General features: G+C 42.3%; 1 protein-coding gene across 1 annotated transcript in view; it reads right to left on the bottom strand.

The window, feature by feature from the left end:
- The window catches only part of phlpp2 (PH domain and leucine rich repeat protein phosphatase 2), a 162,903-nt gene that overhangs the window by 83,956 nt on the left and 51,642 nt on the right, over positions 1 to 27,305 (bottom strand). Inside the window, exon 4 of the mRNA XM_072596139.1 lies at positions 350 to 540. Coding sequence (XP_072452240.1) covers positions 350 to 540 — 191 coding nt within the window. The remainder of the gene's footprint in view (positions 1 to 349; positions 541 to 27,305) is intronic.

Genomic DNA, 27,305 nt, shown 5'->3' with positions numbered 1-27,305 from the left:
GCCAAATGCATTACTGAAATTACTAACTGCAGTCCTTCATGGGTGAAAGGAAAAGGGTTGAGCCTGATACAAACTTGGTTTTGTCCTCCTCTTAAACCTGACACCTATTGTTTCTAAAACCTAATTTAATGTTCAACATTTTATTCGTAACCAGCTCAAGGAGTACTAAACACGTTGTTCATAATAATGAATTCAACTGTCACTTCGCCTGCACCCTCACTGAATGATATGCTTACCATAACAGAACTATTTATAAACAACACATAACTGTGCAGGAAGTGTCACAAAGCCTGACTTGAGGCACAGAAAACTGTACAATACCAGCATCAAAATAAACATGGTTTCTCACCTTGCCTCCAGTAAGAGGAAGAACGTGCATTTTTCCCATCTGGCACTCCTTCACTGAAGACACAATTAAACAGGTACCACAGAGAATGACTTGACGTTCCGACCACTTGTGCAACTGAGTCTTGCCTTTCCGAACACTAAATACACCAGAAAGAAGGATCCGATCTAGCTGTTCTATGCTGCTTGGTTTCCCTGTGGAGGCAACAGAAAAACCTGACAAAATTATGAAGTAAACAGCCATATTTTTAAAAATGTAGAACATTCAACTCAATAGTAAAACAATTGTAATGCAAGTCCTAACTAATGGCACATCGATCTCATCACTTCATTTTGCAATTAGATTCAATAAACCTCCTTAAAAACATTGAATTGCAGATATTCAGTGATTTGAAACACTACTAAGGAGGTAATTTTAAAGATGATAAAAATCCTGGAAATCTAAAATGAAACAAGCAAATTCACTAATATTTAATCACAAACCAAAAATATTAACCCCTGTCTTTATACTTAATCTATTTTGTTATAGAAACCTATACAAACTATCCATTAGCAGTATTTGCATGAGTTATAGAACATTGTGGATTATTTGAGAATAGAATGTATAAACTCAGCTGATTCCTCAAAGACAGTAAGCATTGGTGAAGGTTTATCTGGAAAGGAACCAAACCTGCAGCAGTACTCCACATGGATCCCCAAAATAAACATCCCACCTTCTCCCCTCTCCAGATCATAATCCAATCCTCAGCCTATGTCAGCACGTCTACAGTGAGACAAAGTTGATGAGGTCCCATTAAAGAAAATGTCAGCACATTTGATTAGTCCTGCACCAGGCCTGATGTAATCTGATAAAGCTGAAAAATTGACTCACTTCAACTGTGATGGTAGAAAATTCAAGTGTTTCTACGGCCTGGCTAAAATTTGTGATGATGTTGCCCCTTTAACAAGGTTATTTTGCCCTTGGTTTTTCTCAAGGGGTTGTAAAACCAGAGATGCAGATATGTCCGAACTGGCTACTCAAATAACTGCGAACAGATACAGCCTAACAACAATCAGAGGAGGCCTTCAGGGTTTTTTTTTAAAGAAACAGTTGTACAATGAAAGGGGAGTGGCCAGTTCTCCCAGCTCAGGGATTTTTCTAGTTTGGTTTAGTTTTAACTGAAGATCCCAAGAAGCTGTTGGGGGAAAAGGTTCCCTGATTCAGAGGTTTTCTGGCTGATTTTCTAACATCTCTCCTCAACGAACCTGTGTTTGAATTTACCTTTTTGCCAAGGGATGTGTTTATGGGATATTGCAGGAAATTGGAACAGCTCCTTGTTAAGTTGTGGGGGCTATTGTATCGGTTGGGCTTTCAAATAGTTGTTATACCAAATTGTGTTTTCTTTTGCTTACGTTTCATTTGGTAGTCTGTAAATAAATTGTTTGGTTTAAAACTGACTGGTTTGACCAGCTGCATTACTCCTGGAATATCCACCGTACATCTGCATAATGGAACTAGAGAACTTGGGTCGAAGCTATCTTCTTAAAATGCCTGAGGGTAGAAGAAGTGACTTTTGTAAAGCCTCGAAAGATGAACAAGTCAAAACTGCTGGAATTGGCAGTCAAGCTTAATTTGGAGCTACCTCCTTCTGTGAGGAAAGGAGGGGCAATTTCAGCAATAGCTCAGCCCTTAAACTTGCTAGATATGCCATCTGAATCTTCAGAGATGGCTAAAATTCTATTGAAAATGAAGCAGCTTGAGTTAGAAGCAAACAAAAAAAGAGAAGAAATGAAGCCATTTGAATTACAATTAAAAGCAGAGGAAATTCAAAAAGACAGAAAAAGAGAACAAAGGGAAAAAAAAAAGAGAGAAAGGGAAAAAGAGAGAAGAAAGGAAGAAAGACAGAGTTTGAACATTAGAAATCGGTACTTAGACAAGGATAGAGGAGTTCAAAAATTCACTTCATGAAGTACTGAGAACTCATGTGGAAGAACAGAAAGTTAAAACAGCAAGATTAGTAGGTGAAATGGCTGACAATTATGAGTTGTTTCATAAATCAAAGTTTGGCTCCCAAGGTTAATTTCAATCCATTAGGGATAGAAATTGGGGAAAAGAGAAATTCTCACTTGGTAAGAAAAAGGTAGATCTCAGTGAAGATCATAAGGGTAACTTACCACAGGGTAAAAAGGAAACTCTTTAAGGGAGAAGAGAAGTTAAAAAGCTCCGGTGTTTTCACTATAATAAAATAAGCCACATGAAATCAGTGTTGGTGGGTGAGGAAAAGCACTGCGAAGACAGTTAGAGGAAAACAGGACAGTAAATTTTGATGGAGTGGTAATGGAAAGCACGGTAGAGGCTAAGAAGCTGCACAAGAACATAGAACTTGATTGGAGGTTGGTGACGTAGGAAGTGCCAGATCTTCTTAAACCATATATTTGCAACGGTTAAGTTTACTCACATAGGCCAGGAGCAGCAAGTAAAGAGGTTACAATAGTAAGACATACAGGATCCTCTCAATCCTTAATGCTGAAATATGAGAAGATATGTACCTCTGAAGCACTATTTCCAGAGAAAGTGCTAGTAACGGTATTTCACAGTGAGACACGAAATGCTTAATTATGCACAGTGAAGTTAGAGCGTCCAATGGAAAGTGGGGAAGTAGTAGCAAAAGTACTGGAAAAACTAGACAAAAGTGAGCACTGCAGATGCTGGAAACCAGAGTCTAGATTAGAGTGGTGCTGGAGAAGCACAGCAGGTCAGGCAGTATCCAAGGAGCAGGAAAATCGATGTTTCGGACAAAAGCCCTTCATCAGGAATGAAGGCAGGGAGCCTCTGGGGTGAAGAGAAAACTATAAGTACAACAAACTTTTATATACCCACCTCCATAACCAGCACTCCACAAACATTCCAGAAGAATCCTCCGGCTTCTGGAACTGCTCTGCCTCCACCACTACTCCCTTACCACCTGACGCCTGGAGGAAGAACGCCTCATCTTCCACACTGGAACACTTCAACCCCAGGTCATCAATGTGGTCTTCACCAGTTTCCTCATTTCCCCTCCCACCTTACCCCAGTTCCAACGTTCCAGCTCAGCACCATCCTCATGACCTGTACTACCTGCCAATCTCCCTTCCCACCTATCCACTCCACTCCACTCTCCTCTCTGACCTATCACCTTCATCCCCACCTCCATCCACCTATTGTACTCTTTGCTACCTTCTCCCCAGCCCCAGCCCCCTCCCATTTACCTCTCCAGCCTGGAGGCTCCTGCTTTCATTCCTGAAGGGCTTTTGCCCAAAATATTGATTTTCCTGCTCCTCAGATGCAGCCTGACCTGCTGTGCTTTTCCAGCACCACTCTAATCTAGTATTGGAAAAACTCTCAGCTCCAAGAATACAATTTATCCTTGCGAACCATACAGCTGGGTCACAGGTAAGAGTGCTGTCAACTGTGGTTGAAAAGGCAGTGGAAAATAAGGCAACTGAGCTATTACAGGAAGCATATCTTGGGATCTTTCCTGATTGTGGTAACGAGATCACAAAGTCACCAGTTGAAACAGGAGAGATCAAAGAGTATGGATAAGAAATTTGAAATAGAATTAGCAGAGACTCTGTTTGATCAGATGGTTGGTAAAACAGGAGCAGATGGGTGACAAAGAAGACAGTTTTAGCTCAGATAAATTAAGTGAATTAGAGCAGAAAGTTGAGAAAGTAAAGCAATTATATCAAAAAGCATATAAGGAAAAAAAATCTAGATGTATCCCTGAGTGCTACTATCTTAAAAATGATATCTTAATGAGGAAATGGAGGCGATCAGATATTCAGGCAGATGAGAAATGGACAGACGTTCATCAAGTTGTATTGCCAGTGGATTACAGAAAGGTGGTATTGCAGGTAGCACATGAACTACTAATAGGTCATTTAGGGTTAAGAAAAACCCAAGCTAAAATACAAAAACATTCTTACTGGCCTGGACTACACAACGATATAGTTAAATTTTGCCAGACATGTCATACATATCAGGTAACTGATAACCACAGACAGTAACAAAACCAGCACCTTTAATACCCATTGCTGCATTTGAGGAACCTTTTATAAGAGTCTTAAGCGATTGCGTATGGCCTCTACTTAAAACAAAAATTAGGAATCGGTTTTTGTTAACAATATGGTGCCAACTAGATTTCCAGAGAGCATTCATTATGCAATATCACAGCTAAAAGGATCGTAGAAAAGTTACTCAAATTTTTCACTTTGTATGGATTACCCACCAAGATCCAATCAGATCAAGGGTCAAACTTTACATCAAAATTATTCAAGGAAGTTATTCAATCTCTTGTGTACCATCCAGAATTGCAGGTAGTGCTAGAAAGGTGGCATCAGACATTAAAGACCATGTTAAGGGCTTATAGTTAAAGACTATCCAGATGAATTGATTAAAGGAATTCCATTTGTACTTTTTGCCATCAGATATGCACCAAATAAATCGACTGAATTCAGTCCACTTCAATTAGTTTTTGGGCATGAAGAAGTGATAGGACTGCTAAAATTGTGTAAGGAGAAATAGATGAGTCAGAATTCATAGACCACATATTTGGACTATGTGTCAGACTTTATGGATGATTAAATAGAGTGGGGAGTTAGCTTAACAGCATTTTAAAAAATCACAACATAGAATGAAACAGAAAGCAGACAAGAAATCAAAAACTCGCAATTTTGCTATCAGTGACAGTGTTAGTGTTACTTCCAGTGATAGGTGAACCTTTAACAGCAAGGTTGAGTGGACCTTATCAAGTCGAAAGAAAATGTAGTACAGTGAACTATTTGATAAGGACACCAGACAGAAAGAAATCTCAGTATGTCATGAGAATATGCTCAAAAGGTATTTGGATAGGGAAGGAAAGCAAAACAAGACTGTGTTACTGGTTACAACACAGAGGGGAGAACCAAGTTGAAAGGATTCTGAATTGGACAGTCCTCAAATTAAATTGGACAACAAGGAGTTGTCAAAAATTGGGATGAACTATTCAAAGGAAAATTGAAATGACCTGAGAGAGTAATTGTTATTGCAAGGGGAAATAGATGGAAATAAGCTGGAAAGTACTAACCTAATTATGCATGATATAGATATAGGAAATGCTGTTCTGATTAAGCAACATTCCTTTAAGCTTAACCCTCTAAAGTTGGCACAGGTTCAAAAGGAGACTGGACACATGCTCCAAGACAACGGCACGGTGGCACAGTGGTTTGCACTGTTGCCTCACAGCGCCAGAGATCCGGGTTCAATTCCCTCCTCAGGTGACTGTCTGTGTGGAGTTTGCACGTTCTCCCCGTGTCTGCGTGGGTTTCCTCCGGGTGCTCCGGTTTCCTCCCACAGTCCAAAAATGTGCAGGTCAGGTGAATTGGCCATGCTAAATTGCCCGTAGTGTTAGGTAAGGGGTAATGTAAGGGTATGGGTGGGTTGCGCTTCGGCGGGGCGGTGTGGACTTGTTGGGCCGAAGGGCCTGTTCCCACACTGTAAGTAATCTAATCTAAAAACAACATAATCAAAATGAGTTGCAGTGACTGGAGCTCACTCATAGTAATGGTGCCAAACCAGATGGTACCTAATGGTTATAGGTCAACTATCACAAAGTCAATGCGGTTACAAAGACTGATGCATATCCAATTCAACACAGTCTTCCAAATATGGAAAAGGTGGGAAAGCGACTTATATTTCTAAACTGGACTTGTTCAGAGGGTACTGGTAGGTATCTTTGTCCAAAAGAGCCAAGTCAATTTCGACTTTCATAATGTCAAATGGACTGTATCAGTTTAAAGTCATGCCATTTAGTATGAAAAGTGCACGAGCCACATTTCGAAGACTAACCAATAAGGTAATTTATAGATTACCCAATTGTGTAGTTCATATAGATGACCTGGTGATTTTTAGTAACACATGGAAGTAATATTTGCCACATTTATCAGGATTGCTCAATTGACTTCAGGAGGCAGGCTTGGTCATAAGCGTAGCTAAAAGTGAATTTGCTGAAGCCCAAGTCACCTTCCAGGGCCATGTTACTGGACATGGACAAATGGCCCCACAACATGCAAAAACAAAAGTAATTGGGGAGATTCCCATACCATCGACAAAGAGAGCAGTACTATGATTCCTGGGGATTGACCGGATTTTATAGGAAATTCTCACCAAATTTTAGCAGTGTGGCTGCTCTACTCACCGAAATACCAAAGAAATAAAGAAGTTTCAGCTGATATGATAGCAGACTGTCAGAAGGCGTTTGACAGCATGAAAGCTGTGTTAACCACTGCCCCAGTGTTAGCCACACCTAATTATGTGAAGTCATTTAAGGTGGCTATCGATGTGAGTGTTGTGAGTGTTGTGGGTGTTGGTGCTGTGTTCTGACGAGAAGAAAACAAGACCTATCGGGTATTTCTCCAGGAAACTGAAGAGTCAGTCATCAGCAGAAATATTCAACAGTTGAGAAAGAGACTTTGAGCTTGGCATTGGCGTTACAACATTTCAACACTTATGTTACCAGTAATGTGTCTGAGACAATCATATACACTGATCATAATCCACTGAAGTTTTTGGAGAAATTTTAAGACAAAAATTCTAGACTGTTTACATGAAGCCTGCTATTACCGCCATTCAATTTGAACATTGTGCATGTGGCAGGACAAGAAAACGTGATTGCTGACGCATTGTTGAGACTTGGATGAGAAACAGAGGCAGAGGCATTCAGTGGCAGGAGTAAAAGGACTGAAATAGAATATACATCTTACACCTGCTTGAAACAACTAGAAAAGTTAGGGTCTGGGCTACTTTCTTGAAATGTTTTGAGGGGGATCTGGCCTAGTCCATAACAAACTGTTTTCGTCAAATTTTAATACATCTCAAATGCTGTCAACAAAACAGCTCCAGTGATCATTTAAAATTTACTTTGACAGGGTAATATTTGCTTTTCTTTGAATATGTTAAACATTCTTGACCCCAGTCCTACTTTAGTCTTTTCCCACTGTCCACTGTGCTGGTTCTTGTTCCTCAGAAGTCAGAATTTTCTTTTAAATAAATTTTGCTTCTAATTTCCACCCTTCTCTGATCTTCACATAATCTGTGTTGAATAAGCCCACTGACTCTCAGTTACATCAATCACACTTCTTCCCCTCGCTGTTTCCTCGAAAGACTCTAGTCTCTCAAATTCTCCAGCCAATTGTTCTGGCAACATCAAATTTAATACTAGTGCTCCCAGCATGTGTCCCCTTTTCTTCAATATGGGCTGCCCTCCATCGTGGTAAGCAAAGCCCTTAATTATGTTCCTGCATGTCTATTCTCACCTTTTTCCAGCCTCCCCAGACTGCATTAGAGAGTTCCTTGCCCTTGACCTCCACCCTAACGGCTTCTAACATTCAATGGATTATTCACTATTATCTCCAACATGATCCTACCATAAAACATCTCATCTTCTCTTTCCCTTTCAATTTCTATCACCATCGCTGGATTGATGACTTTACAGAACATGGAACAACTGTTGTGCAATCCCATCAAAATAACCATCCGAAAGCAGCTGCAAAATTGACAGGGCACATAGAAGCACGTTCTTGTCAAACATTCAGAACCATACTTCATTTGCAAAATACTTGCATGGTAAAAATGTGATTGTAACATAGAATGCAATATCAGTCAGTCCAGATAATTATTTGATGACTTTGCCAGTACAATCTTTCCTCTCAGATCTTTAAATACTTAAATAACTATATAAATATTTGATTTGTGACAACTTCATCAGATTAAAAATAATAAGTTTTTTTTGATAAACCGCAAATTTCAATTAAACTTATAGACTTTTGAAGAAATAGATGAGTATCCAGAACTACCTTTCTGAACGAATGTTCTTTGGGAAAATGTAGAACATTTTCAGAAACAAACCAGACAACTAGTGCAGCCAAAAACATTTAACATCAGCATTGAAAGAACTGAAATTACTTCCATGTCGCAGCCAATATTTTACCCGATTTCACACTAAGCATTAAAATTAGGATCTTGAAGTTAGAAGCATTTCAGTTAATTCAAGGCTTCAGTCAATGCAAGACGTCTATAGAACACAATTACACAAACAGCCTGTGGGAGCTTTCAATAAAATGTTATGGAGTCTACTCACTTTTTTTCTGCAATAGACAACATTAACAGTTGATGTCATTATGCAGCACTGAAACCCACAAATGTAAAGTGGTTGGCACTTCTACCTAACAGCACCAGGAACACGTTAGATTTCAGCCTTGGGTGACTGTCCACGTGGAGTCTGCATGTTCTTCTTGCATCTACTTAGATTTCCACAGGGTGCTCCAGATTCCTCTCCATCCAAAGATATGCAGGTTAAGTAAATGTGGGGTTACAGGGTTAGGGTACAGGAAATGGTCCACTTCCGAAGGTCAGCACAGATTCGATGGGCTGAATGGCCTCTTTCTGCACTGTCAGAATTCTAAGATTCTAAGGCATTAAATAAAGAAGATAAACTGCCAGATTCAATACATAGTTGATTGCATAAATGCTCACGTAATGTAAATATTACTTGACTAAGCATCAGGCAATGATCATCGCCATCCGATAGGAAGCATTACAAGTCACTGAATCGACATTATCATGCTGAGAGCTACCATTCACCAGAAACTGAACTCAACTTGTGACGACAAGAGCAGGTCAGGAGATTAGAAACTTTTCCACTTTTACTGTCTCACCAATCACACAACACCAGGTTATAGTCCAACAGGTTTAATTGGAAGCACTGGCTTTCGAAGCGCCGCTCCTTCATCAGGAGGTTGTGAAGAAGGAGGAGCGGCACTCCAAAAGCTAGTGCTTCCAATTAAACCTGTTGGACTATAACCTGGTGTTGTGTGATTTGTAACGTTGTACATCCCAGTCCAACATCGGCATCTCCAAATCATGTCTCACCAATGCCTGTCTGCCTTCTACAAGGAACAAGACCCTACTGCGAATCCTCTTGCAAGGATGCCTGCCTTAAAGAAGTTTTCCTCCTCTCTCTACAAGAATCTCAGGGAGTCCCTCTCCCACTGCAACTCCCAGGTTATTTCCTCTCCCCTGAAGCTCTTCAACCATGTCCTGAAACAAACTCGCTACCACAACCACATTTGCTTCCTCAGTGCCTGCCTCCGTAACCAACTCATCCCACACGGACTCCAGGCCACGTTTAAACCAGCAGAGTTTGGACCCGAACAGGACAAACAGTACAGACTACCAGATTCAAAAACACCACCAACAGTTCTCCTTCAAGATCCTCCACTCCACGCTTGCAGCAATGTGCCGTCACCTAACCTGTCTACAGTCAGCCCTGCCTCAGCTTAGGGCCACACTCTCTCAGAATTGCAAAGGACCCACTCTGGACTACATCTTCAGGAAAATTCATACTCTCAACAAACAGTATTTCAACTCCATCTCAAATATCAAAAACCGTAAGTACAACAAAGTTTTATCTACCCACCTCGATAACCAGCACTCCTCAAACATTCCAGAAGATTCCCTGGCCTCTGGAACTACTTGGACTCCATTAGCCATGTGGCTGGTGCAGCTGTCACCCCCACGCTGATTGATGATGTCACTTCCGCCATCATGGCCACTCCCACAACCACTTCCACCCCTCACAAATCATCATACATCACATGTGACATCACTTCCGCCCTCACATCATCACTGATGTCACACACTCAGTGACTTCCGCCACCCCTACTGTTGTGTCTGCCACCCCTTCCGTCCCCACCGCCACTCACCTGCATTCTGCTGACACACCCCCCCACATATCCACTGTCACCATTCCCGGCCCCCAGAACCCTGAGCTGAGCACCACTCCTGCTCATGACTCCACTTCCATTCCCCCCATCATCACACCCTCTCTAGTTACTGGCTCCGCCCCCACCCTCAGCTCCACACCCACACCAGATCCCAGCTCCCAGCCCTGCCTAGTTTTCACCATCCCTCCAGACCTTCCCCCTCACTGGGGACGAACGATCAGTCCTCAGCAAAGGACTCACCTTCATCCCCCTCCGTCCACGCATCAATTAATTTAATACACGCCGAGACATCGAGCACTTCTTCCGCCACCTCCGCCTCAGAGCTTACTTTCACAATCAGGACCCCCGCCCACCTCCAACACACTGCATCCACCTGGACACCCCACGCTGACCTATTACCCACCCTCGACCTCTTCATTTCCAACTGCCGCCGGGACATTAACCGCCTCACAACACGCAGCCCTCCAATCCCTCTGCTCCAATCCCAACCTCACCATCAAGCCAGCAGATAAAGGGGGCGCAGTGATAATCTGGCGCACTGACCTCTGCACCACTGAAGCCAAACACCAACTCGAGGAGTCCTCTTCCTACCGCCCCCTCGACCATGACCCCACCCCCCCATCACCAAACCATCATCTCCCAGACCATACAGAACCTCATCACCTCAGGAGATCTCCCACCCACAGCTTCCAACCTCAGTCCAGGAACCCTGCACTGCCCGGTTCTACCTCCTTCCCAAGATCCACAAGCCTGACCACCCTGGCCGACTCATTGTTTCAGCATGCTCCTGCCCCAATGAACTCATCTCTACCTACCTCGACATTGTCCTATTCCCCCTAGTCCAGAAGCTCCCCACATACGTTCGAGACACCACCCATGCCCTCCACCTCCTCCAAGACTTCCGGTTCCCCGGCCCCCAACGCCTAATCTTCACCATGGATATCCAATCCCTCTACACCTCCATCCGCCATGACCACGGCCTCGAAGCCTTCCGTTTTTTCCTCTCCGACGTCTCCAACAGTACCCTTCCACCGACGTTCTCATTCGTTTGGCTGAACTAGTCCTCACCCTTAACAATTTCTCCTTTGAATCCTCCCACTTCCTCCAGACCAAAGGAGTAGCCATGGGCACACTTATGGGCCCCAGCTATGCCTGTCTCTTTGTTGGCTACGTAGAACAGTCCATCTTCCGTAATTACACCAGCACCACTCCCCACCTATTCCTCCGCTACATTGATGACTGCATTGGCGCCACCTCATGCTCCCGTGAGGAGGTTGAGCAATTCAACTTCACCAACACATTCCACCCTGACCTTAAATTTACCTGGACCATCTCTGACACCTCCCTCCCCTTCCTGGACCTCTCCATCTCCATTAATCACGACCGACTTGACACTGACATTTTTTTACAAACCCACCGACTCCCACAGCTATTTGGATTACACCTATTCCCACCCTATCTCTTGCAAAAACACCATTCCGTATTCCCAATTCCTCCGCCTCCGCTGTATCTGCTCCCAGGAGGACCAGTTCCACCACAGAACACACCAGATGACCTCCTTCTTTAGAGACTGCAACTTCCCTTCCCACGTGGTTAAAGATGCCCTCCAACGCATCTCGTCCACATCCCGCACCTCCGCCCTCATACCCGACCCCTCCAACCGTAACAAGGACAGAACGCCCCTGGTGCTCACCTTCCACCCTACCAACCTTCGCATAAACCTAATCACCTGCCAACATTTCCGCCACCTCCAAAAAGACCCCACCACCAGGGATATATTTCCCTCCCTACCCCTTTCCACCTTCCGCAAAGACCGTTCCCTCCGTGACTCCCTGGTCAGGTCCACACCCCCCCTACAACCCACCCTTCCATCCTGGCACGTTCCCCTACCACCACAGGAACTACAAAACCTGCGCCCACACCTCCTCCTCCCTCATCTCCATCCAAGGCCCTAAAGGAGCCTTCCACATCCATCAAAGTTTTACCTGCACATCCACTAATATCATTTATTGCATCCGTTGCTCCCGATGTGGTCTCCTCTACATTGGGGAGACTGGACGCCTCCTAGCAGAGCGCTTTAGTGAACATCTCTGGGACACCCGCACCAATCAACCACACCACCCTGTGGCCCAACATTTCAACTCCCCCTCCCACTCTGCCGAAGATATGGAGGTCCTGGGCCTCCTTCACCGCCACTCCCTCACCACCTGATGCCTGGAGGAAGAACGCCTCATCTTCCGCCTCGGAACACTTCAACCCTAGGGCATCAATGTGGACTTCAACAGTTTCCTCATTTCCCCTTCCCCCACCTCACCCTAGTTCCAAACTTCCAGCTCAGCACTGTCCCCATGACTTGTCCTACCTGCCTATCTTCTTTTCCACCTATCCACTCCACCCTCCTCCCTGACCTATCACCTTCATCTCCTCCCCCACTCACCTATTATACTCCATGCTTTCTCCCCACCCCCACCCTCCACTAGTTTATCGCTCCAGGCTCTCTGCCTTTATTCCTGATGAAGGGCTTTTGCCCAAAACGTCGATTTTGCTGCTCCTCAAATGCTGGCTGAACTGCTGTGCTCTTCCAGCACCACTAACCTAAAATCTGGTTTCCAGCATCTGCAGTCATTGTTTTTACCAAGGAGTGGAAAATACTTCACTGGTCGAGATGAGTGCAGCTCATGCAACACTCAAAGTTCAACACCATCAAGGACAAAACAGCATACTTGATTGGCACCCTATCCACCCACTTTAACATTCACTTCCCCACCACCCACTGCAGCAACTCAACAAAGATCCTTTTGCAACCAAACCCACGATCTCTACCACCTAGAAGAACAAAGGTAGTAGATGCATAGGAACACTGTTACAGGTTCCCCTTCAACCTGCACACCCCCCTGTCTTGGAACTATAATGTCATTTCCTCCTTGTTGCTGGATGAAAACCCTGACACACTCACCCAAATGGAACTATGGGTGTACCCACAGCACATGGACTGCAGCAGCTCATCATCATCTACTCAAGGCCAACGGGGGATGAGCAACAAACATTAACCTAACCACTATCATTCTCATACAGTGAAAGAATAAAGCAATTTCTGCTTTGAATGCTGAACCAAACAGAAAAGTAAATCACACTAAACTGAGATTAGACTCTCTCTCTCTCTCTCTCCACATAGTCTCAATTGTCCAAAGGTTGCTAACCATGGTTCAATGATCTCATGATATTGGAGTTGTTCAAGAAGAGAAATCAAGCCAGTCCCAAAAGTAGCTCAACTAGTACAAGGATGTCACCTGTGCCAGAAGTGCTATAAGCAACATATGATAAAATTCCAAACAGGCCAGGTATACCAATTAGACACTGCCAGTTTTAAAACTTTAAAAGGAGAGTTATTTGCACATTTAGACAATTATTCAAACCAGAAAGGTCAACCTATAGACAAGATGATTCAAGACAGCAAAACCTTTGCTCATTGCTTTTCTTTTCTTTTCCATAGCCACGCCAGAAAAATGTGTAATCTGCACCTATTTCCTTGTCTGACCCTCCTTACGTAAATGAATCTAATGGAGAATAGCAAATCAGGAGGTTGTATCCAACCGGCTTTCTACCAACAGCGCTTCTCTCAGGTCCGTCTACAATGGTATAATCACTAAATGATGCATGTTATTGGACCATATCAAAACTCCACAAAATGTATTAAGATACCCTAGACCCTGACTTTTTCTTATTTTTAAAGGCAAGCATAAGGCGATGTGTTCCAGTTGCAATGTGACTGGTCAAACGACCAGACTTGAATCAAGACACTATTTTTACAAACAAAAGAGAAAGTGAAGAACTGGAATAACTCAACTCTATTGGAAAACTTATTCAACTGCCAAACAGCAACCCATTCCAATTTAGTAACATCCCATAAACACACCCTTGGCAAAGGCAAATTCGGTAAAATACACTGTCTCACATACAATTTTCTAGTCAGGAGGAAAGAACATTATGAGAAAACTCAAAGACAAACAGAAGTCAAGCAGTTCACTGCAACAGAAACAGATACAGATGTACAGCAGCTTCCAGACCCCAACAACTACTGCAAATTAAACTAAGATCTTTGTTCGGTGGAAGCTTGACTCCACCCCTTCATGCTGCTTCTAATATCACAACTTTAAAACTAAACCAAGACCTCAGAGGCCATTTATCTTACTGGAACAGACCAGTTGGCACCTCTGTCTCAACCTCTCTTCATTAAAAAAAAGGACAAAATAAACCTCTCAAAGCCATAGTGTTGTCACATGGTGACGGTGTAGTATTTCCTTCTCGTAATTCACTTATGACCCTGTTGATGGAATCCCTGCCAACTGCAGTTTCCTGTCCAGGAAGGTGAAGCAGACAATGGTTTACAGTGTAAAAAGGTAAAAACAATGACTGCAGATGCTGAAAACCAAATACTGGATTAGTGGTGCTGGAAGAGCACAGCAGTTCAGGCAGCATCCAACGAGCAGCGAAATCGACGTTTCGGGCAAAAGCCCTTCATCAGGAATAAAGGCAGTGAGCCTGAAGCGTGGAGAGATAAGCTAGAGGAGGGTGGGGGTGGGGAGAGAGTAGCATAGAGTACAATGGGTGAGTGGGGGAGGAGATGAAGGTGATAGGTCAAGGAGGAGAGGGTGGAGTGGATAGGTGGAAAAGAAGATAGGCAGGTCAGACAAGTCAAGGAGACAGTAACTGAGCTGGCAGTTTGAAACTAGGATGAGGTGGGGGAAGGGGAAATGAGGAAGCTGTTGAAGTCCACATTGATGCCCTGGGGTTGAAGTGTTCCGAGGCGGAAGATGAGGCGTTCTTCCTCCAGGCGTCTAGTGGTGAGGGAGCGGCGGTGAAGGAGGCCCAGGACCTCCATGTCCTCGGCAGAGTGGGAGGGGGAGTTGAAATGTTGGGCCACGGGGCGGTTTGGTTGATTGGTGCGGGTGTCTCGGAGATGTTCCCTAAAGCGCTCTGCTAGGAGGCGCCCAGTCTCCCCAATGTAGAGGAGACCACATCGGGAGCAACGGATACAATAAATGATATTGGTGGATGTGCAGGTGAAACTTTGATGGATGTGGAAGGCTCCTTTAGGGCCTTGGATAGAGGTGAGGGAGGTGGTGTGGGCACAGGTTTTACAGTTCCTGCGGTGGCAGGAGAAAGTGCCAGAATGGGAGGGTGGGTCGTAGGGGGGTGTGGACCTGACCAGGTAGTCACGGAGGGAACGGTCTTTGCGGAAGGCGGAAAGGGGTGGGGAGGGAAATATATCCCTGGTGGTGGGGTCTTTTTGGAGGTGGCGGAAATGTCGGTGGATGATTTGGTTGATGCGAAGGTTTGTAGGGTGGAAGGTGAGCACCAGGGGCGTTCTGTCCTTGTTACGGTTTGAGGGGTGGGGTCTGAGGGCGGAAGTGCGGGATGTGGACGAGATGCGTTGGAGGGCATCTAACCACGTGGGAAGGGAAATTGCGGTCTCTAAAGAAGGAGGCCATCTGGTGTGTCCTATGGTGGAACTGGTCCTCCTGGGAGCAGATACGGCGGAGGCGGAGAAATTGGGAATACGGGATGGCATTTTTGCAAGAGATAGGGTGGGAAGAGGTGTAATCCAGATAGCTATGGGAGTCGGTGGGTTTGTAAAAAATGTCAGTGTCAAGTCGGTCGTCACTAATGGAGATGGAGAGGTCCAGGAAGGGGAGCGAGGTGTCAGAGATAGTCCAGGTAAATTTAAGGTCAGGGTGGAATGTGTTGGTGAAGTTGATGAATTGCTCAACCTCCTCGCGGGAGCACGAGGTGGCGCCAATGCAGTCATCAATGTAGCGGAGGAAGAGGTGGGGAGTGGTGCCGGTGTAATTACGGAAGATCAACTGTTCTACATAGCCAACAAAGAGACAGGCATAGCTGGGGCCCATACGTGTGCCCATGGCTACGCCTTTGGTCTGGAGGAAGTGGGAGGATTCAAAGGAGAAATTGTTAAGGGTGAGGACCAGTTCGGCCAAACGAATGAGAGTGTCAATGGAAGGGTACTGTTGGGGACGTCTGGAGAGGAAAAAACGGAGGGCTTGGAGGCCCTGGTCATGGCGAATGGAGGTGTAGAGGGATTGGATATCCATGGTGAAGATAAGGCGTTGGGAGCCGGGGAAACGGAAGTCTTGGAGGAGGTGGAGGGCGTGGGTGGTGTCTCAAATGTATGTGGGGAGTTCCTGGACTAGGGGGGGATAGGACAGTGTCAAGGTAGGTAGAGATGAGTTCAGTGGGGCAGGAGCATGCTGAGACAATGGGTTGGCCAGGGTGGTCAGGCTTGTGGATCTTGGGAAGGAGGTAGAACCGGGCAGTGCGTGGTTCCCGGACTATGAGGTTGGAAGCTGTGGGTGGGAGATCTCCTGAGATGATGAGGTTCTGTATGGTCTGGGAGATGATGGTTTGGTGATGGGGGGTGGGGTCATGGTCGAGGGAGCAGTCGGAAGAGGTGTCCTCGAGTTGGCGTTTGACTTCAGCGGTGTAGAGGTCAGTGCGCCAGACTACCAATGATTTACAGTACCTTATCTAGACCCTTCTTCATACTTGAGGTACGAGGAATGGTCACTTGATCCATAAGTTTAAAGAAAGTGCTCTCCTGTATTCATGCAAAATGATTAGTATACCTCCACATGACCAGAGCTCAGGAGGGCCACCAGTGCACTGGTTCAGTGTTAACTTGATTGTGTTTGGAAAATTAAAACAAAGATGGAAGTATGCTTGCAGTTGACACAAGGGGTACAAGAAAAAAATGTCAGCACAATGTTATGGTAAAATGATATGATGTTTAAATGCTGCTAATCTTCCTCATTACATGATGAATAGAAATTGCTGGAAAAGCTCAGCTGATCTGACAGTATCTGTGGAGAGAAATCAGAGTTAACGTTTCTCAATACATTCCTCAATAGAATGTAACACATCCATAGTGCTTTTGTTTTTTTAATTAGTTCTCCTTGTTATACATACTGGTTTTAGTTTGAGTTAGCTTTCAGTGATATTTTCTAATTAACCTGTTCAGAGATGTTAATACCCACCTTGGAGCAGATGTGACTTGAAGCCAGGCCACCTGGCCCAGAGTTAGTGGCATACCACTGTAGCACAAGCTTAATGCATATATATGCAAGTGTGCAAATGAAACAATGTCATTAGCTATTGCCAGAAGTTTATGGTAATAAAAACTCTTTGTATTTACAAAAGCCACTGTAAAAAATATTCTTTGCTGTGTTAAAGCTCTCTTTCCTCAATGAGAGAAGTTGAAATGAAATCCTGGGTTTTTTTTGTGCTAAGCAAGTCAACAATCTACAACTGGTAACATTTATGGAACTCATCATTCTCGGACATGCCTGGTGGCAACATTCAATTCTGCCCAGCTATAGAGGGAGTGGTCAGCTGCAAGGTTTGCAATTGGTCATGTGTACATTTAGGGGTCACTCAAGAGGAATTCAAAGGTGAAAGGCAGTGAGACTGCCAGTTAGCTAGAGGAGTTGTTAAACAGTAGATTCCAAATTAGAAATGCTGTTTTTAAGCTGTACTGCTGGGAAAGCAACTGAACTAGATATGCTCTTTTGAGGGGAACTCAATGGGAAGTCAATAATAGTTGACTATTTCTGTGCTAGAAGTCAGGCAGGATTTCTAGGAGTTAGTAGGCAGCTAATTCAAGCTTAGGAAAAACCCTGGACATTATGGGGTCTCAAAAGAAGCACTCTGCTACCATAGCTGAGAATGCACTTTGAAACGCCACATCAGAATTTACTCAACGCAAGTAGCGAAATTAGAGCTCAAGGATTAGCCCAAATGTAATTCTTGCCTGGTGAAGCTAGGTGTTGGTGAAAATGTGCAATTGTGCTTGTTGATAAGTCCTGGAGTACAGTATTTGTAAAGCAGAGAATCAGAGAGCCAGGAAAGAAATATGATTGATCAAAACCAGAGCAGTCAATAAGGGTCTCCTAGATGGAATGGCATGAGCATGAGTTTCATAGCCAGATTAGCAAAGGTGAAGAACTGTAATCCCTTCTGAGGTTTAATGGGATTACTGACCTTTGTTATACGGGAGGAATTGTTGACAATTATCTGAGATAATATTTATGCAATTTCAAAGATAATTAGATTAGCACTTTTAAATTCCTTTTAAAGCATTTAAAAGAAACAAAACACTGGTTAACTCCACCTCATCAGCTACTGAAATGTTAAGCCTTCCCTTAGTTCAATGGAAGTTCCAAACACTCCTGGCCAGCCTTCCAATTTCATTCTCCCTAAACTTGAGCTCAAAAATATGCTGATTGTTTCCAAATTCACAATGAGTCTTGTTCACCAACCATTTATGTGTTTGCTAATTACTCTGGCAATATTGACTTATTGGCACAGTTTTAAAGAATGTATAGGGACAGAGGAGCCTAGGAAGTCATGTGCACAGATCATTGAAGGTAGCAGGATATACCAAGAGGGCAATTTACAAAGTGCATAGATTCTTAGGCTTCATATGTAGAGAGAAAGCCACATGGAACTTCTATAAACTGGTTACACTGCTACGGATCTGATCACTGCATTTTATGAAATGACGTGAAATCCATGAGAAGGTGCAGAGGAAACTTATCAAATAGTCCCAGCAATGACATTTTTTTTAAGTTACAGAGTTAGATTGGAGAAGTTGGAAACACTGAAAGACTTACAAGATTATGACAGGTTTAGTTAAGAAAAACAAAGAAAAGCTGTCTCTTAGCTTGTTGTGGCAAGAGGTGGTGGGTGGGGGAGAGGAGAAGGATAGATGGTGGTGGAGGAAGTATGCAGTAAAACTATAAAAAGAGAGTCAAGAACAATTATTGAATTCAAAAAGAATATCTTTTTCCTTTACATGCGATATGGGCCTCACTGTCGAGGCTAGTACATACTGACCAGCCTTAATTGCCCAGGAGGAGATGATGAGCGGTCTTCTTGAACCGCTGTAGTCCTCAGGGTACAACGATACAGAGTGCTGTCAGGGAGACAGTACCAGGATTTCAACCCAATAAGAATGAAGGAATAGCAATATAGTTTCAAGTCAGGATAGTATACAGATGTGGCTTGGAAGGGAACTTGCAGGTGGTGATATTGCCATACATTTGATGCCGTCGTTCTTGTATGTAGTAGAGGTTATGGGTTTGGAAGGTGTAGTCCAAGGAGTCATGGTGAGTTACAACAATGAATTTTGTAAATGGTAGACACAAAGCAACTGTGCCTCAGGGAGTGAATGTCAAAGGCTGTTTTGTCTTATATGGGGTCAACCTTGACTGCTATTGAAGCTGAACTCATCCAAGCCAATGGAAAGTATTGCATTACACTGTTGACTTGCAGACAGGCACTGGAGAAACAGGAGGTGAATTACTTGCCACAGAATTCCTCATCTCTGACCTACTCTTGTAGCTAGTGTATTCATATGGCTGGTCCATAAAATGGATGGACATGAGGGAAATAAACTTGCAGGATTCTGAAGAAAAGGAGATGGGGAAATAGAGCAGGCATCAACATAATAGGCCAAATGGAATCCTTCTGTGCCATTATAAGTCTATAACACTGTAGCCCATGTGGCGAAGATGCACATTAAATATTTTGGCAAGGAAATAGGCCAATTGAGGAAACAGAAATCCTATTTCTAAATGCAAATACTGGGTTTGACTTGGAGAAAATTTGCAACTCATGGAATTTTGATGTGTCCTTCTAGGTGGTAGAGATTGCAGGTTTGGGTAGTGGTGTCAAAGCTAACTTAGTACCACTGCATTTTGCAGATGAAAAGCATTCTAGATAGAGTGCACTGGTGTTTCAAGGAGTGAATGCTTGATTGACATTCCGTGCAAAATTTAAACATTCAAACCTCTTTCTCAATAAAGAGGTGTCGCCTGAATTTCCTGTTTGGATTTATTCACAACTACTTTAGATTTATGGCCCCTGATTTTCATCGTCTCCTCCTTCCACCTGAAGTTGAAGCCCTTTCATAATATTAAAAGGCATTTATCAGATTACTCTTCAGTCTTCCATCTTCCTAAAAGGCCAGCCACTTCTAGGCTATGGTTTTGATCCCTTATTTTGACCTTAATACCATAAATTATGTAGTTAATTAGTTCCTTGAACTACTTCATATTAAGACCATATTAGCATCATTTTTTGCTTCTTCACCTTCTATATCTCATGATATGGTGATGGAAATTATGCTGGAGTAATTCCAGCACAGCTTCAAAAGTTGCTAAACAGCTTCACAGTTGCTAAAACTGCACAAATGAAAATGTGTACCTATTAAGGTATGTAATAATTACTCCTTCCTCGAGAACAGCCAAAAGAGAGTGCGGAGCAAATTGTTTGACATGTAATAAAAGGGTACCTTGAAAGCGAAAACTTTCATACTGTACTCTATCTACTTAACACAAGACTATTAACCTATTTGAAATATACACAACCTTAATTGATTAGCTAATCACTTATTAGCAAATAACTGCATTTCTTGTTCAAAGTTGGCAATTACACAACTACTTAGAAAATGCAGTTCTCTCAATAATTGGTGCTGCACTTAATTATCTGGCCTCAGGTTATTTAAGATTTAATCCATCAGGCTCAACCAGCTGATCTCATCTAAATCAGAGCTGGTCAAGTAATTTCAGTGACTACACATCAATGGTTGCACTAACGGCACAGTGGTAGCGTCCGTACCTCTGAGTCAGGAGTCTTGTGTTCAAGACCCACTTGTTTCAGAGGTGTGTCATATCATCTCTGAACAGATCAATTAGGAAAGCTATCTATACAGATTGGGATGGGATGGGATATTTGTGGGGGGGGGGGGTGCTTAGCTTAGCTTAGCTTCCTGGACAATCCCTTGACAACAAGAGAACCAAGCTGTCAGAAAGAACCTTACCATGACCAACCATGAAAAGCCTGAAGGCACTTTGTCTTGATTTAGAGAACACTGCAATAGGTGAAAGATTTGAGATCAAAAACCAGATAAACACAAGCTTTTAATTTTCCCAAGATACAGGATCCACAATTCATAACGTGATATTGAACAACTGCATTTGCTTTTCCCCTCTATAAACAAAATTAAACAGAAAATGTAGCCTACAGTCACTGTTCACTGTTTAAAAAATGTTACCTTAATTTACTTTTTTCTAATCACGCTTCTGAAGCAGGCAGGACTTGAACCCAGGCCTCCTGTTCCAGGGATAGGGACACTAATACTGTTCCACAAGTGGACCCCTAAAAGAATTAACAGCCAATCCTTAGGTGCCCTTCAAAGGATTCTGCCTCGTTTCACATTACCAGATGACTGATTGGATCAAGACATGGCATTCCACGGACGTTTGAACGAGTTTAAATTGACACAGCTAGATCTGAATCTAGGATTTCCTGTTTACTAGGCAGGCACTTTAACAAACTAATCCACAGCACACCACCAGTCATTTTTATTCAAAAATTAGTTTCAATTATTACTAATTATGTCATCTTAATTGATGCAAAAAAACACATCAATGCATTGCACCCTACCTACATAATTGTATCTAAAATCTAATATGCTTGAATTAATAGTCATCAGTTACTCAACAGCTTTCACCAGTATGTAATGATTTGAATAGGTTAACTTCAATTTATTAATCCTAGATAATTTACACATTTGCTTGCACTAATTGGAAGTTCAAAGGTTTTAGGTAGCATTAGCAATTATTACCAAATCAAAACAACATACAGAACAATATCCATTTAATTAATTAAATTACCCATTTGCCCTTATACTAGTAACAACAAAATTATAAATTAACTGTCATTTGCTTAAAATAGCCTGCTGTACACGGTTAATTTATATATTAACCTAACAGAAGGAATTTTGAATAAACACTAAAGAACAACAGGTCCCTGAAAATTACTTCATTTGACTGAATTAAAACATTGGAGAATTCTATTCAAAATAACTTTCTTGGTTCATTTTTTAGCTGCTTGGCAATGTACAAAGTCAGCAACAATGAAGCATCTAGTGTTTCATCTACATAATTTGCCATGTGTCTCACTCCCGTTGGAAACTGCTGTAGGTTTCCTCAAAAAATTCCAGTATAAAGATAAAGCTGAAATATTCAAGAGCTTCAATTTCATTAACAGTCCCAGTGTCTGCACTTCAAAATGCAGTGCAACCAGTTACTGCTCTGCAAATTCTCATTATTAATTTAAATAACTATTACATTACAACAGATAAATAATCATCTCCTAGGGTCTATACATAGATTGATAGCAATAAGTTAGGAAATTGCAACTTACTTATATATATTAAAACAGACAAATGCTGTCATTTGCACAAAAGATGAATGTTCAAAATTTGAGGCCAAGAACATACTTGTTCTGTCAATAGGATTAACAGAGTTGGCCCTTCATCTGGAAACTAACTAAACTGAGGAAACATTTTGTGAACTGCTATTTATATAAAAATCTCATGTGATAGTTTCTTCATGTTATGTGTTGTTGGGAACCAGGGACATACATGAAGATAAACAGTCCATTAATGCATTTATAATTATAAACCAAAATCCATTAAACAGAACTTTTATTAAACAATCAATTCAATTTCTTTCTGACAGAGTCACACACCCTCCAAGGGTAATTCAACTCCGTTTTATGACAGTCATGCAAAAGATTCTGGTAATTTGTTCAAGGCATCAGATTATCAAATTTCCAGAGGAGCAAGCTACATTCTTATTTAACTTCAGGTTTCCTAATTATTTAGAGATACATAAAAAACTAAAACATCCAACAACAGAACTTTATCACCATTTCAAAACTTGCCCACCACCTAAAAACATCTTGGTGCAAAAAGAACCAGTGCAAAAATTCCTCACAATTCAACTCCTTCCACAATACAATCAACTAATTTCAAATATATCTGTCTATGAAGGTAAAGACTACAATATTACCTTGCCTTTTCAGTTCTAAGATAGATAGACCAATGCATATTTTACAAAGAAAAGTCTGCAAGTCCAACAGGAGGCATTGAAAAAAAAACTAAATTTAAGGTCCGAATCGCTTGTATCATAAAGTCATACAGCACAGAAACAGACCTTTCGGTCCAACCAGTCCATGCCGAACATAACCCCAAACTAAACTAGTCCCACCTGCCTGATGCTGGCCCATATGCCTCCAAACCTTTCCTATTTACATATCTAACCAAAACTTTTAAATGTTTTGGTTAGATACGTAAATAGGAAAGGTACCCACATCCATTACTCCCTCAGGAAGTTCACTCCACACGAGTGTAAAGAGATTGCCTCTCATGTCTTTTAAATCTCTCTCCTCTCACCTTAAAAATGTGCCCCAGTCTTGAAATCCCTCATTCTAGGGAAATGACAACTACCATTAATTCCATCTATACCCCTCATTATTCCATAAACTTCCATGAGATAGTGAAGCACCCCAGCAAGTCAATTCGCTGGATCAGCCAAATAAATTAGCTTTTAAACCATGGCAACTTTTGTGCAGCTGCCAGGAGCTGATATGATTGTGATGAGCATGAGCCTGGAGAAAGACACCTATCCAAACTGACTGATGAGGACGATGTGTAACATAATGTAGCAATTGAGGCACATTAACACTATACTACATAATCCAACCCAGCATTTTCCAGCAAAGACAGACCAGTTTTAAACCTGTGTTGATCTTGGGCACCATGACAGAAAACATCAGTGCAGTTCATAATGCACTTTTCAATTGCACTACTGAAATGTCATGACGAGTCTGGTATTAAATTAATTGCTGCCACCTGTTTTATAAGACAATTAGTACCTGACTGTTGTCATAAGATAAACTTTATCCATCAGAATATAAAGCAGTATTCCTGGGAGGAACTAAACAGTTCTAATTTGATTCTAGCTCAGTGTAAAGTCTACATAGCTAACAGAAATGTGTACTGATTCTTACAAAGGACTCTCATGCAATTCAGATACACAGTGACTAGCTACTACTATGTATGATGTAATGAGCCTATATATCAAAAGTCTCACATCTGCTGAAAACTTTGCCAGGCACCCTTCCCCATTTGGTATCAGTAACTTCATACCAGTAACAACTAATGACAATGAACCTAGGCAAGGTATCTGATAGGTTCAGGAGACATACTCACAATGCAGCTTGCCAGCAGAGCAAGTAATCCATGCCTATATTGCCAACTAGTAGCAATCCAGCCTAATCTACATTCCAGCCCATGCTCTGAAGCCTTGTGGGTTATTATATTGCAAGTACCTATGTGCCAGCATTCAAGTGAAATGGAACAACAGTAAAGCATTATTAGTTTCTATTTACTGCAGACATTTCCTGGAAATAACACTAACCACTTGGAAAGCCCATGTAAGCAAACATTCAACTGTGAGTCACCATTATTTGCTGACCAGAGTTTATGGAAGATAGTGTAACTTGTTCACTGTAAGAAATTACTGTACATAATCTTTATATAATCCTAAGAAATCTATTATTATTAGAATAGCATGCGCGCTCTCTCACACACATACACACAAAGAATACCTCCAAAACACCTTGCTGTGTTGACAGATAAAAGATATCTTGGCTGTTATCTCTGCCAAGAACGTGTCTCTAAAAAAATAACTGAAACATGACAGAAATAATCCTGATATATAGTGTGTGCATCTGTGTACCTATATGAAAACTGCAGCAGACCATGTAGCCCAACAAGACTGCTCTATCATTCAAGATAATCATGGCTAACCCTATGTCTCAACACCATACTCCCATTTTCTCCTCATACACCTTAATATCTTTAGCCCCTAGAAATCGGATTCCATTTTAAATATATTCAATGACTTTGCTTCCACAGTTTTCTGTTTTGGAGAATTCCAACAGGTTCACCAAATAAAGAAATTTCTCATCTCAGGTGCCTCAGTCAGGTGAGAGTGTGGAACAGTTAGAGATGGTGGGAAGTGACCTCCTGGTCCATATGGAAAGAGACCATTGGGAAGGTAAACATAGCTATTTAGTAAGTGGTGCGCCATGAGATGTTACATAGGTTTCCAGGAGAAATAGCAGGAAATACAGTGAATCTGTCCCTTACCAATGGACAATTAAAGGAATGTCAGACACAAGCCACCCAAAAATAAATCTTTGTGAGGAAAAGTTACTCCTGATAGAAGAGAGCTTTCTCAGGTGGACCAAGATAGCTTCAGACTAACACCTTATTTAACTTAAACTTTGGACAGAGAAAAGCACAACATTATTCACTCTGGCCCTGACTTAATTCTTTGCCTAGCTTAAGATTGAAGAAAATAGAAGAAACTGTACTTTTAAGCCATGGAGATCAGCTTCATCCATCCATTTGTCCAATCTGACACCAGCAGATCATTCTGAAGAGATTGCCACTGTGAGCTATGGAGATCATCCCCCTCATAGTTGGCAGAATGGGTGAGGAGCTGCTCTCTCTCATAGGTTGTTTTCCTCCAGTGCTTTTGGCTGACTGTTCACTAGCAGGCCTACCAGTAACAAATGCTGGAGAGAAACAGGCTATGATGGGAAGAGCAGCAAACAGTTAAGTAAAATATGTCCTGCCAGTGAGGAAGTGGTCATGGGAGTTTTTTGCTGAGGTTGGAAGACGACACTTTTGTTGGGACAGCCACCTCCTGAGGACTGGATGAGCGGGAGATGCTGTGTCAGGTCAGTGAGATTTGTCTGCCAGGTCTGGAGTGGGTTAAGAGGTGCCTCCAAGAAGAGTCAAGTAGGATAGGGATGGACAAGCATGCTGCAATGTTGTGGGAAGGGGTTTGGGAGGGATACGACAAACGGGGATGGAAGCTATTGGAGAGGGAAGGGGTTAGGTGGCCAACTTACTCAAAACCAGGAAAACAAGAACCTTTTAGCCCAACAAGCCTGTTCTGCCATTCACAATGATCATGGCTGATCCTTCATCTCAACACCACGCTCCATAATATCTTTAGCCTCTAAAGATCTACTTCCATTTCAAATATACTCAATTACCTCACTTCCACAGACTCCTGCAGTAGAGAATTCGAAAAGTTCAGCACCAAATGAAGAAATTTCTCAGTTTGAAATGGCCTACCACATATCCTGAGAATGTACCCCTTTGTTCGGAAACCTCCAGCCAAGGGAAATATCATCCCTGTACCCCATCTGTCCAGCCTGTCAGAATTTTACATGTTTCAATAAGATCCCCTTTCAATCTTCTAAACTCCAGTGAATAAAAGTCCAATCATCTCAACTGTTCTGAGATTGTCTGTTAAAGCAGACAGTTTTGTTTTTACAAGGGAAGAATGCAACAGTAAAGGACTGAATTCAGGCAAGCATAGATAGCAAAGAAATACGGAATACTTACTGCAGAAGGGATATGGGGACAAAACACTGGACAGGGAAATCCAATACAAAGTATATACGATAAGTGAGAGGATTGATAAAAGCTAAATGTTTAACAGATTCAGAGAAATAAGAGCATGAATCAAGCTTAGAACTGGAGGTAAAATCTGTCACTGCCACAGTATTTTTGAAGGAAAAAAGTGGTAACATAGCTAGTCAATCAAAATTTCATCAATGGAGGAAAATAAGTCAGCATTACTTCCAGGATCTCTCTGGATCATCAAGGTTTTGCAAAGTAAAGTCACTAAATAGGGCAATCGACAATTAAGTAGGAACATTCGATCTATTGAGGTGAGCAGTAGGATGGTCAGGTAAAGTGAAAAGCATAATGGGGATAAGGTTAGAAAAATGTATCTTCAAAAAGACAACGGCACAGTAGGCAATTAGTAGCAGACATTGCTGTTTTGGGACAACTAGTAGATGATAGCAAGGTCTGCTTAAAACAGACTTTCTGAAGTTGCATTCAGTGGAAAGGGAAACTGAGAGAACTATGTTAAGGTGTTGACAGTGATGGAGTAGTGGATTTAATGGCAATGGTTAGAAGAGAAGGGAGAGAGATGTAGGACATAAAATGTGGCAAGTGAGTAAGCAGACCTGGAGATAGGGGTTGGCTGAACAGCAGCACTTACTTTGGATAAAACCACACAAGTATGAGAAAAGCATATGAGCTTACTGTGTCACAAAGTGCTCTAACAAATAACCACTTAGACACAATGGATCAAATTGTTTATATTTTCTAATGCTCCACCAACTCTGGAATATCAACAGAATAACTAGGTAAATTTAAAGAGAAC

The sequence above is a fragment of the Chiloscyllium punctatum genome, chromosome 26 (assembly GCF_047496795.1).
Source record: "Chiloscyllium punctatum isolate Juve2018m chromosome 26, sChiPun1.3, whole genome shotgun sequence".
In the NCBI taxonomy this organism is placed as follows: domain Eukaryota; kingdom Metazoa; phylum Chordata; class Chondrichthyes; order Orectolobiformes; family Hemiscylliidae; genus Chiloscyllium; species Chiloscyllium punctatum.
The sequence above is the reverse complement of the archived record's forward strand: the minus strand, read 5'-3'. Positions and strand labels throughout refer to the sequence as shown.